The sequence below is a fragment of the Felis catus genome, chromosome B3, assembly GCF_018350175.1.
Source record: "Felis catus isolate Fca126 chromosome B3, F.catus_Fca126_mat1.0, whole genome shotgun sequence".
Lineage (NCBI taxonomy): Eukaryota > Metazoa > Chordata > Mammalia > Carnivora > Felidae > Felis > Felis catus.
This window is the reverse complement of record NC_058373.1, coordinates 81,345,230-81,358,752: the sequence shown is the minus strand read 5'-3', so window position 1 is coordinate 81,358,752 and position 13,523 is coordinate 81,345,230. Positions and strand designations below refer to the sequence as shown.

Genomic DNA, 13,523 nt, shown 5'->3' with positions numbered 1-13,523 from the left:
GACTCTATATAACTTTATCAACTAATCTATATGAAAAGAATGGTTTAGGCTCAACTAAAGTACTCAAGGAATAAGGAAATCTCAAAGACACTATGCATCTAAGGTGTAAAAAATTTCTTGTTAACATTCTTATCAGAAAATAAAGGACTAGTCAAAACACATAGGCCAAATACATAAATATCTATGAAATGTATCTGTTTCATGATAACATTCTGAAAGTAATTATAATAAGCAACATTAATCGACATTTTATATTTACATTATTGGTTGTTTCAGCTTGTGCCGAACACTGTACTAAGCTTTTTACACGCATTATCTCATTTATTTCTCTTCTCAATCCTCTGAGGGAAATGGCACTATAATTCTCATATTCTGAATTAAGTAACTTGCGGAGGTCATACAGCAACAAAGTGACAGACCTAGGATTTGAACTCTAGCATTCAGATTCCTGAGCTTACTCTCTTTACCACTATGCAAAAATGCCACTGTAAGTAGCACCCTATTGCCTAAAAAAATTATAATAAAATTTCTAAAGGAATTTAATTTGTAACCATAAAAGAAGTTATATACTTATTAAGGAATATAGCTCTCTCAGGGCTAAAAAATATCAATCTATGTATAAGAGGCTACAAATATACAGATTAATAAATCTGTTTCTTTGAGGAGAAGGGAGGGTCACATACATCATGTGATGTGAACAGTACTAAAAAGGCCAACACCAAATCATTTGCTCCACCAGTCTCTTCCTTGCCAAACAGCTTTAAATCACAACCCTCATAGAGAATAAGGGCAGGGATTTGTGACTGAGAATCTAATGTCTTATTTCTACCTCACTGTCATCTTGAGCAAAAAACTAGCTCCTGGTAGATTTATTAATATGGCAGCCTAACTCTCAAAATCCCTTAGATTTCTGCCATTTTTTTTTCTAACCACCCTACCTCATGTAATCAATTGCCAAGCCTGGCAATTCTTCCTTCAAAACGTCCACCACATTTATTCCCCTTTCCATTTTCAATGCTGTTATATTACACCAGACCCTTACTTCCTATCCCCTACAATGGTGTTTTTCCAAATTATTAAAACTATCTTACCATACGAGAAATATTTTAAGTGTTAATACAAATGTACACTTCTATGTATTGACAACTGAGACCAAATCTTTATGAAATAATACTTTCTCTTTTTAAGAGCAATTAACCCAGATATTGAAACCTTTGGTTTCATCCCTCATAGTATTGGTTTCATGACTCATTGGTGGGTTACAACCTGCAGTTTGAGTAACTCTGACCATTGCAAATGCTTCCTTCATGCCTCCACACTCTCCTGGCTCCTGTCCTTTCTATTCATTTCCACCAAATTAAGTATTTTAAAAGTTCCATTCAAATCAATTAATTATTTCCTTTCCCACATTCTTTATGGACCCCTCTAAAAATCTCAAGAACAAAGTCTAAATCCTTAGCTCAGCTGTTAAAGCTCTACCAAACCTGGGCTAGTATAACCACTGCCAAACATTACCTCAACTATAGAGAAACTGAACAACCCTGAACACAACTTGTGATTTCCTGATTCTTTTCAGACTCACTTCTGTCCCTCCAGTCCCCTGCGATAGCTATGAAAATCCTATTCCATTCATTTAATCTGTATATATTTAGTAAGCAACAATATGTTCTTGGCACAGAGGGAGGTAAGGAGTCCCTTCACTCAGAGCTTATAGTCTGGCACTACAAATGTGAAAGTACTGACAAATATGAAAACAGTTAAAAAGGAGAAATAGAGTGTCACTAGATCATGCACTAGAAAGAATTCACCTAGTTAACAGGGACAGGGCAGTCTCCCAGAAAAAGAACCATTTAATCTAAGTACCAAAGGATAAAAAGGAACTACTAAGTTAAAAAAAAAAATGAGGGTAAGTTAAAAAAAAAAAATGGTTCTCATGTGGAGAAACAGCATGCTCAAGGCCATGAAGAAAGAAACTTTGTGGCAATCTAAAATACATGGAAGATGACCAGTTTCACTGTAGCAGAGAGAATGCAAGGCAGAGTGACCTGTGAGCTGGGGAATAAAGACAACAGCAGATTGTGGCTGGCGTTATATCCAAGGTCAAATGTCCATATAAGTATTTACCTTAGGCCTATCATACACTTGGTAATTGAGTATTTAAGAATATTTAAGGCATGTTTTCTTGCCCTCCAGGAACTCACATTCTTCTGTGGAGACTGACAGGTAAACTGTAGTGGGATATGAGTCAAACTAGGTATATGATACAGTAGTTCAGAGAAAGATTAACCTTTTCTGGGAATTTGGGAAAAGCTTTCCAGAGAAAATAAATTTCCTGAGCAAGAATTTGAAACATGCATATGAGTTCCCAAGCTAACAATGGCTTATCAGGCAAGGGACTAGGATATGCAAAATAACAGGGGCGTAGAAAAAATCATGACTTTTCCATGAAAGCCCTACTTAATAGCCCAGAGAAGAAAGTGTTCTCAAGCTCCTCAGAATTCAGGGCACCTTCACCATAATGGAGCTAGTCCACAGGACCATAAGGAACTTAACAGAAAAGGCTTCATCCCTTTTTTTTTTTTTTTTAATCACCAAGGGAACTTATCACAGTACTTTGCTTATGGAAGGCATTCAATATGAGTAAATACATATTTGTAGAATAAGCTATCTACTGAATTAAAATTAAGGGTTCATTACCTATAGAAAGAGTAAGAGAAGAAACATACTTTAATATAATTTTCAGGAGCTGGTAAAGAGACTGCCCAAGAAGGAAGGGCTGGAGAGTGAAATCCCTGTAACTCTAAAAGTTCAAATGGTAAGGGAAGGACTCTAAACTGAGGTGCCTGGACCTCCCTTGTACAAGAAGCAACAAAAATGTGTTAGAATGTCACAAGGCAAAAAGTACTCACTGTTAAAAATGTGTAAAGTTAAAAAATTTTTTTTAATTTATTTGTTTTGTGTGTGTATGCATGTGTGTGTGTGAGAGAGGGAGAGGGAGGGGTGGGGAGTGCTCATGCTCAGGGGAAAGGCAGAGAGAGAGGGAGAGAGGGAGAGAGGGAGAGAGGGAGAGAGAGAACCCCAAGCAGGCTCCACACTGTTAGTGCAGAGCTGAACCCATGAGATCATGACCTGAGTCGAAATTAAGAGTCAGGCAGATGCTTAACCAACTGAGCCACAGAGATGCCCCTGAAAAAAATTTATTGTTTAAAAAAAAACAGTCTACCTACAAACACTGAAATAATCAAGGATTTGGCAGAGTTGATATGATTTCAGGCAGAGAACTGAGAATTTAACAGTTATTTCTTCTTCTCCTTCCCTTATCCAAGCCTTGAGTTTTAAGAAAGCATTTAAATTAACTTCAAAATGTTCTTGTAGACATTACTAAACTCTGTCCATACCAATGAATTCCAATGACATCACTGTTTCTATGGTAACTAATGCACTTCAAAAAGGGAAAAAAACAGAAAGCAAGACTAAAGACCAGGCAACAATGAAATAAAGTGGTATAAACAAAGCATAACATTTCTTCTTTGCATTTATGGAACACGTTCTAATTTCAGATGCTTTATGATTAGACTCCAAGGCTCTTAAATGCCAGAAGTATCTCAGAGGTCATCAAATCTACATCCCACACATAACCAGGATCCCCTTTACAATGTAGCTGCACCATGGTTGTCCCAGTGTTTACAGAGCTCATTGCTGCAAAGTTCTCACTCATTCACTTGCAAAGATTACTGAGCACCTTGTTCTGAGATGATTAACATATTTTACCTCCTTTAAAAATTTTTCTTGTTTAGGGGTGCCTGGGTGGCTCAATCAGTTAAGCATCTGACTCCTGATTTTGGCTCAGGTCATTATCTCACAGTTCGTGAGTTTCAGTCCCACATTGGGCTCCACACCGCCAATGCAGAACCTGCTTGGGATTCTCTCTCTCCCACTCTCTCTGCCCCCACCCTGCTCTCTCTCTCTCTCTCTCTCTCTCTCTCTCTCCAAAAGTAAATTAACATTAAAATTTTTTCCCTCTTGTTTAGAGGGCAAATAATTGAAACATAGGGGTGAAAAAAAAGAGGGCTATTATAAAGATACAGGATGATGTCAAAAAAGCTAACTTGGGATTATGCAGTTCCGATGACTTTTACATCTATTCCACTTCAGCCCCACACACCCATGACCAGCCACATCTGGGACCTTGTCATTACCCAGAAGTGTTCCAACTCTGCACACATAAACTGCAACATTTACTCTGATCACAAACAGCTCTTTCACTCCCTAGCTAATCCTGTACTAGTCCTATGAGCTTTTTGCAGCCCAAGATCCTGCATGTGAAATATTTCCTCAATGTATTTTCTTGCTTCTATTCTTCACTGGCACCCACCTAGCAATAGCCTAACCTGGACTTAGTGACCATCCCTCTTTCCTGCTGTTATGTTCCATAGGACTCTGCCTCACCCTTTCTTCCAGAGTCTAGAGAAAAATCTGTTGGAACAATTGAGATTGTTTGCCTCTTTACTTACAGGGCAATATATATCAAGTGCTGCAGGTAAGTGAAAATAACATAAAAGACTAAAAGATACATACACTGAATCTGTCATTAAATCCCATCAATTTGGTCATTAGACATTAGACATGGTCATTAGACGTCCAACTAGCAAAGTGCATGTAAAACCTGACCCATAGCCGAAGTCCCATTAAGTAACAGCATCAGTGGAAATAGGTGTATGCAATGATAATTTACAGGGTGGGAAATAAAAAGTGTTGGTTTCAGCTTTTTAAAAGACTTTTCCCTCAAGAACTGCATGATGCTTTTGAGTAGACTGTACATAGGTCTCTACCCTTATTTACAGAATGAGAAGTTAAGCATTCCCTTACATGCTGATAGGATGACTATTATCCTAGTTGAAGTGGCAGTAACAGACCACTGGCCCTGTTACCTAATTTCTGCTAGAAAGATTATGGATAACTCGTTTTCAGTTTTCGGTAGATAGCCCTCTAACTTTTTGCTGATTTATATTTTTAAAATCCCATATAAGTATTCTTATTTAGTGGGGAGCCTGGGTGGCTCAGTCAGATAAGCATCTGATTTCGGCTCAGGTCATGATCTCTCAGTTTCGTGGGTTCCAGCCCAGCATCGGGCTCTGTTCTGGCAGCGTGGAAGCTGCTTGGGATTCTCTCTCTCTCTCTCTCTCTCTCTCTCTCTCTCTCTCTCTCTCTCAAAAATAAATAATAAACATATTTTTTAAAGTATTCATATTTAGTTATTTGGGTGGGTGTTACTTATACCTAGTCTAAAAAACTCTGTCCTGTAAGATTTAAAATCTACTCCTGAATTAATCAAGGCCATCTGATAGCCAAGATGGAGGCATCATGTTGGCTTTGTACACAAATGCTTGCTCTAAACTGTATTCTGGCAGAAGTCCACTTGCTTACGCCGATGCACACTTGGAGAAAAAACCTATTTATGTGTTTTGTTTGGTTAAATTTATTTATTTTGAGAGAAAGAGAGCACAAGCAATGGAGGAGTAGAGAGAGAATCCCAAGCAGGCTTCAAGGGGTCAGCACAGAGCCCAGTTCGGGTCTCGAATTCATGAACTGTGAGATCATGACCTGAACCGATATCAAGAGCTGGATGCTTAACTGAGTGAGCCTCCCAGATGCCCCTATTTATGGTTTTTAAGAAAAGGTAATGAGAGTGTGTTCATTATATAAAGGATTTCTTTTTTCTGAGAACCTAGGAGAGACTTATGCCTCTCTGGTCTCAGCTCTCTTTCCCTTGAACATCAAGCTCTTTCTAACCTCATGGAAATGGACAGTTTTATAAAAACTCTATGTGGCTGCTAGAAAATTCACGGCATACTTCTCATATGAATTTAAGTCCCTCGATGGCATGCAGTTTGTTTACAAATTCACTTCTAACCCTGATTTCAATAGTTCTTTGTCTTAATATTATATTAATTTGTTTTGTCATATTATATAGAAAATCTTCAGATACATTTTAGAAGACAGTGAGCTATGTATGAGTTAAACTGGAAACAAGGAAAAAAAGTCACTTTTTTCAACTGTCTTCCCACCAGAGCTCTATTCAAGTGTATCTACCTAAACACTCAGGTGGGGTTTTTTTGTTGTTTTTTTGTCAATAATAGCTTTCAGTATTTGGAAAGGTAGTATTTATTCACAAAACTCATACATGAAGGATGTTTTAGACTTCTTAAAAATATTTTAGCGCAATTAGAATCTTTCTTGACTAATATAATGTGCATACACATTTGCACCTATATGTGTGTTGTTAAAGTAACCATAAAGATAAAGTAGGGTTTTCATATAGATTTCTGTAAAGAACTAAATTAAAATTTGGGCTGTGTTTCTCACTGACTTGCTTCTTCAGCTAAGAGTGTCTCGTAACAGTGAAGCTATACATGCTTACAGGCACATGGACTTTTCGAAACATCTCAGCACCCTTGTGTGCATCCATCAGTGCAATGTCCTGGGGCGTGGAGACAATCACAGCACCTAACCATTGAAAAACAAAGCAAAGAGAAAGCAAGATGATGCCATCATTTAATGCTTTATGAAAAGACTGCTTCTAAAATTACGTTGCTTACAGGCTAATGGAGTCTACTACATTAAATAGGTAACCTGTATAAATTTTACATACTTGAACAGGAAAGATGAAGAAATATCTTCTTCGCTCTTGCCTATTTTTGACTACTCACTTTTAAAATAACAACTGACTGGGGGGTGCCTGGGTGGCTCAGTTGATTGAGCATTTGACACTTGATTTTGGCTCAGGTCGTGATCTCAGGATCATGGGGTCAAGTCCCATGCTGGGCTTTGTGCTAAGTGTAAAGCCTGCTTAAGATTCTCTCTCTCTCTCTCTCTCTCTCTCTCTCTCTCTCTCTCTCTCACTCTCCCTCTGCCCCTCTCCCATGCTCGCACTTTCTCTAAAATAAACAAAAAACAAACAAACAAAAAACCCCAAATGACCAGTGATTCAAGATCACAGCTATACCATCAGAACTTTCTTTCCATTCAGACAATGTGCTAGTTAGAAGATGCACAAGGTAGGACCTACTTTAAAGAAGTTAATAGTCTACTTGGAAAACCAAAAAATTAAGGATTATAACACAATGTACTAAGCACTGTAATAGAGATATGCTTCCTCGATATTAAGGAATTATAAAGGAGAAATAAAGGAAAGATAACCAATTCAATCTAGGGGTCAGGATAGCGAAAAAGCAGAAGGTAAGGAGAAGCAGTAGGGGAAAGGTTTCAGAAAGAGGTGACTCCCAAGCTGAGTCCTAAAAGTTTGTATTATAGAAAACTCACTAGTATGGAATGCACTGTGAAGAATAGTTTGGTAGGGGTAAAACTAGGGGCTGTGGTAGAAATTGAGATGCAAAATAGTAGTGGCCTAAATGAAGGTAGCACTGAAAGTAGGTGCAGATAGAGGCTTTCCTGGGTCTCTATTATTACCCCAAAGAAACCGGATAGTTCTATGGTATTTAGAGAAAGCGCAATGTAATTTTGTCTTTAAGTGGAAACACCAGAGGCCTGGTGATGATCTGCAGTTTGTAATTTCTTAAATTTTGTAGGTTCTTCTAGATGATAACCTGAAAAATAATTAACATAAACATATTCTACATTACCTGGATGACCATCATGTTATAACTAAATACATACTGACATGACCTTTCAGAACCCCAAACCACCAAGTTGGCACCAAGGGGTTAGTAGTTCATCACAACTAATGAAAACAGAGGTAGAATCAACAATAAATAATGGACTATACCAAATGAAGATCAAATGGTACAACAAAGTATTGTCTGAAGGGACATTTTGAAGAAGTCAAAATAAAGACAAGTGGCAGGGAACCAAGTTATCACAAAGCACATGGCAATACAGGCATATCAAAGTCAAAAGAACTATGCTAGAGGAGTTAGCTACAAATTCATCTTGCAATCAGTATTTTCATTCCAGCAAGAAAGAAAAAAGAAAAACACTTCCTCTTTTAAATTAATGTCTTTCATTTGAATTTTATTGATCTTTAAAGTTTTGCTTATATTTAACCTATAATATTTTTTTAGTTTTGCTTATATTTAACCTATAATATTTTTTATTTAAAAAATTATATAAGCACTACGAGCTTAAGGAATTTATATTTATACTATATTTATACTTTGTTAAGTAGTCATATAATAAAAATAAGTCAATATGGGGTATGGGCAGATTATTTTACCTTTAGAAGGAGGGCTTATTCATTATTCAAGTTTGAAAAACACTAGCTTTGGAATTCAAACAAAATTAGAATTCAAATTTTTATTCAATAGCCAACTTCCTGTGTAACTAGGGTAGTAACAATCTGAGATTTAGTTTCCTCATCTACAAAATGGCACAGTAATACTAGGTCACAGGATGAAATAATTAAACAAACTCATGTACCTAAGATGCCTGACATGATGTCTGGACAGAGGGTAAACATTCAGTAAAAGGAAGCTGCCATTGTTGTTGCTTATAGTATCACCATTCTTATCTATATTACTGCTGTTAATAAAATGTCTTAGATGTTGCTAGGAAGGTCATTTTTATATGTGCCATAAGGCAGCTCATCCTGCTTTTCAAATTGCTCCATGGATTACTACATCCTTCTATTTTTATTTGCTCTACCCAAGGAACCAAAAACTAGTTGACCATTCTGTTTCTTGTCTTCCAAAGATTGACGGAAATCACACCTCCGTAGAAATTATATTCTAACTCAACAGATCCAATATACGTCCACAATTTGCCACCTGCTAGGTCCTGTTATAAATCTATTTCATTGCTTTTTCATATCCAGGCATTTAGAAGAAATCTGATTCTAGTACTGTCCCTATCTATTATGTGACTGACCTTTGGCAAGTAACTCAGCATCACTCTAGGTCTCAGTTTCTTTAGCTGTAAAATTAATGCAAGGACTAGATAGTCTCCAAGGTCTCAGCTACCTCTGATGAAATGTTTTAGCATTTCCTCTTAACTAAAGTTTCCAAAACCACTCCTGTTCAATCTGACTGCTCAATAAACCTATTTAAGTAAATGTGAAATGCTATCCTCCTCAAAGAATAATGGCCCCTCAATCTCAGAGCCATTCTCTTCACCTGTAAATAAAAAGTCCTTGGCTATTTCCTACAAATTCTCTCTTAATTATATACCAGTATATAGGGGGTTTTCTATTGCATTAGCCCTAAAAAGTACTCTTAACTTTCACATAATATAATCATTTTATTATTTTAAATAGCCTTTGTCTACTATTTGTATTACCACTATACAATATAATTTCATGGGTAGTTACGATTTTTTTCATTTTCTATCAAACAAAACTGGTACAATACCTTGCACAAAACAGTCACTTAATGAAAAATAGGTCATTTAAACAATTTTCCTGTATTTTCAAATCATCTATCCTAGACTAATGCTGCATGAACTCTTAGTTGGTAACTCCTTGAACCAGGAGTCAAGAGCTCTGGATTCCAGTGGTGTTTACTATGTTTTTGTAACTGTATATCCTTGAATAGCTCACTAAATCTCAATACATCTCAATAAACTCTTCTGTAAAATACACCTATTTCCATTGTTCTTATTTAACTTAAAGTTATGTTCCACTAAAAAAAAAAAAAAAGAATGTAAAAGTGTTATAAAAATGTTTGGTGGCATTATTTTGACAGCTATAAGATCCTACAGAGAAGGATTAAAGTGCCTTGGTTTTCTCTGTACTTGACCCTAACACAGTATCACAAATAAGCATCCACACCATCTGAGTTCCTTTGTAATCTAAATAGTACCATTCATACATCAGTTAATAACTTTTTGACAAGGACAATGATCATCTTCTATGTCCCATAAAATGCTTACAAAACATAAACATTCCATTGGAACTACCAGCCACATTTATAAAAGAGGGTTTGGTGTAAGAGTTTTTTTGATGATGTACTTGTTCTTAAATAACTAAGTCCTTAATCACAATGTAATCAGTCTTTAGGACACTGCTGACAGAAAAATTTTCTAGCCTTCTTCAAAGAATACAAAAAATAACTGGCTCACACATAAATAGATGTGTGCCATTCTTGGGGTGCCTGGCTGGCTCAGTCGGAGGAGCATGTGACTCTTGATTTCAGGGTTGTGAGTTCCAGCCTTACGCTGGGTGTAGAGATTGCTTACTTACTCACATGCATACATAAAGATCACTACTTCTTTTGCTATACAAAATTTTAATATAGTAAAATTAAACTTAATCATTATTAATCAATCTGTGCATCACAACCTAGATTTTTAAATTTTAAAGGAATTATATTAATTTTTTTCATGTTGTCTCTTTTTTTAAACATGGTCTTCAAACCTGATATTACATTTTATCTTTATGATTCTTGAATGCCTAGCTAATAAATTTTCATTTTTCTCAGGGCTCTTGGAACATGAATCAATATGAACTAGCCCAAATTTTTTTCTCTTTAATACCTTCACTGATGATGTCATTTCACTCTTCTGACGGAGGGTTTGTGCTCTCTGTACTGACCACGAGCAAGGTCAGCAGCAACAAAGAGAATGTTCAGTTTGCAATAAATGGAATTACTGGCCAGGGGGAAAAATATAGTATAATAAAACCTCTTTCTCAAGAGTTCCATGAAGAATTTTCTATCCATTTCCTAGAGTAAATATCCAAGTCCAAACAATTAAATAATATTTTTAAATGCTATTTTCCAAGTTACAATCTTTTTTTTTTCTTTAACGTTTATTTTTGAGAGACAGAGAGCAAGCAGGGGAGGGACACAGAGAGAAGGAGACACAGAATCAGAAGCAGGCTCCAAGCTCTGAGCTGTCAGCACAGAGCCCAACATGGGGCTTGAACTCATGAACCGTGAGATCATGACCTGAGCCGAAGTCAGATGCTTAACCGACTGACCCACCCAGGCACCTGTGAGTTACAATCTTTTTAAAAGACTTTTTAACAGCTGAGATTTACTATAAAAGATGGTTTGACAGATTCTGGCAAATATGTAAACATCCTAAACAATAATTATTTAGAGTATTGTTTTAATTGCTAATTCTCTTGACTATCAAGAGGAAAATCTAGAACTGCCTATCTGAATTTGGGTCAGAGTTCAGAGTAGTTAAACATTTAAAATGGATTATTCTAGATGTTAGGCTGATCATAATTACACCAGTGTGGAACTAGTCAACTATGCCATTATACGTCTCAGGGCATAAATTATATCTAATTCCCATGCTTTATTGAGAACTTCAGTGTTAAAATCTAATATGTACAACAAAAAACTGCTCATAATTATATTTAGATAAGTAATTCCATACCTTACAACTCTGTTGAGTACATCAATATAAAGTCAACTAAGACTTAAAAGAACAAATTAACTGCTATTATTTTTTTCTTAATTTTTTTAATTAAGTTTATTTTGAGAGAGAGAGTATGTGCATGTGCAAGGGGAAGGGGCAGAGAGAGAGAGAGGCAGAGGGACAGAATTCCAAGCAGGCTCTATACTGTCAGCACAGAGTCCCACGTGGGACTCCAACTCACAAACTGCAAGATCATGACCTGAACCAAAATCAAGAGTCAGACGCTTAACTGACTGAGCCACCTAGGCACCCCCTAACTGCTACTCTTAATGTTCACAGTAATCTAATATTTACTGCTCTGATTCTCCTAAATTTATTTAAAGACACTTGTAGTAAAAGAAAATAATCATTCAAGTTCTGCTAGCTTAACATAAATAATACCAAATATATCACTGTTTATTAACTACAACATAGATTCGCTTTGGCATTTTTAACCACCCCCCCATCTTTCTTCTCTGCAACCCCCAAATTTTCTTAATTATAAAAACTATTTGGGGGGTGCCTGGGTGGCTCGGTTCCTTGAAGCTTTGACTCTTGATTTCTGCTCAGGTCATGATCCCAGGGTCATGGGATCAAGCTCCGTGTTGAGCTCTGTGCTGAGCGTGGAGCCTGCTTGGGATTCTCTCTTTCTCCTCCTCTCTCCTCCTCCACTCACACATGCTCGCTCTCTCTGTACAAAATATATATACATATATTTATATATATGTATATATATGTATATATTTATATACATATATATATATATATATTGCTGTAAGATCAACGAATGTCCACTAATATTAGTATCTGATTAAGCAAAACATGATTAAAAGGCAAATCTACCTCAAATGTACCTTCAGACTGTGTTTCAACAGGAAATATAAATAATTCTTTCATTAGTCACTGTTTTGGACCCTCTGCTCCATTCCAATAGAGAGTTGACTACAGTCATGTTTTACTAATTTTAAGATCAATCATGATTTTGCTCACTTTAGAAACAAGTTCTGAGAGGTGCTTGGGTGGCTGAGTTAAGCGTCCGACATCAGCTCAGTCATGATCTTGCGGTTCATGGGTTTGAGCCCCACACCAGGCTCTGTGCTGACAGCTGACAGCCTGGAGCCTGCTTCAGATTCTGTGTCTCCTTCTCTCTCTCTCCCCACCCCCCTGTCGCTCTCTCTCTCTCTCTCTCTCAAAAATAATCATTAAAAAGAAAAGAAATGGATTTTGATACAGGAAATTCTGTTAATAGCTGCCAAAAAGAATTTTAAAAACACAATAATTAGTGGAAACCACAGTAGTTCAAAATCACTGGTGAGAAAGAGAGTGTGCACTTTGGAACTTTAATAAGAATTCAAGTTCATCAAAGGAATCTGCATGTATGTCTGCTTTTAGGGACAAAGATTGGCTCTTCAATAATGGAATCAACAGGGAATGGGCTTCCAATCATCACATCTTAATGATGTTAATAAAGAATTCACCAGGGCAATCCAGACGGCTGGTCACTAAGGAACCACTCGGGACAAGTGAGATTTTCAGATTTTAAAGAGCTCAAGCTGGAAACAAACAACTCACACTCTTCACTCATGCTCGCTTGCTCTCTTACTCTCTTCCTCCCCTCACTCCTGATGTTTCCAGTAAAATTAAGATAAAATCGTTGCTTTTTTCCAGTCTTGACTCCATCTTTAATGCTTGTCAGTAAACACCTTGGGGAGCCTACTTGTACATATACATCTCTACAACTCAGAAAAAAAAGCTCTTTTCCTCTTCTGTGAGAGTCTGTTCATGTTGCACTCTTAGATTTAATATTTTGCATTGCAAATTCTGTTAGATACATGTATAGCTTGGCATGTCCATGCCCACAGTGCACCACCACCTCAGGCTTTTTGTTTATTCATGAAGCATATCCCTTTTTATACATATTCTTTCTCTAATACAAATCTACAGAGAAGAATTATTACTCCCCAATTACCCTAACTTTATTTAACCAGGTATATTCGGGAAATAGAGACTAAGACTTTATATGGAAAAGCCATCCATTTCCAAATACTATTATATTTAAGATGTGAAGATATTCTTTAGACCTAAACTTCAGATTCTGATCAAATTTCTAAAATCTATGATCACGTGCAACAATTTTTAAATGACAGACTGTGGGGCTTGTAATT

At 36.6% G+C, this 13,523-nt stretch overlaps 1 protein-coding gene across 8 annotated transcripts in view; it reads right to left on the bottom strand.

The window, feature by feature from the left end:
- NUBPL (nucleotide binding protein like) overlaps nucleotides 1-13,523 on the bottom strand; it is a 222,123-nt gene that overhangs the window by 21,673 nt on the left and 186,927 nt on the right. For all 8 annotated transcript variants that reach the window (XM_003987533.6, XM_045059768.1, XM_019832905.3 and 5 more), the window contains one exon: nucleotides 6,422-6,507. In XM_003987533.6, coding sequence (XP_003987582.3) covers nucleotides 6,422-6,507 — 86 coding nt within the window. The remainder of the gene's footprint in view (nucleotides 1-6,421; nucleotides 6,508-13,523) is intronic.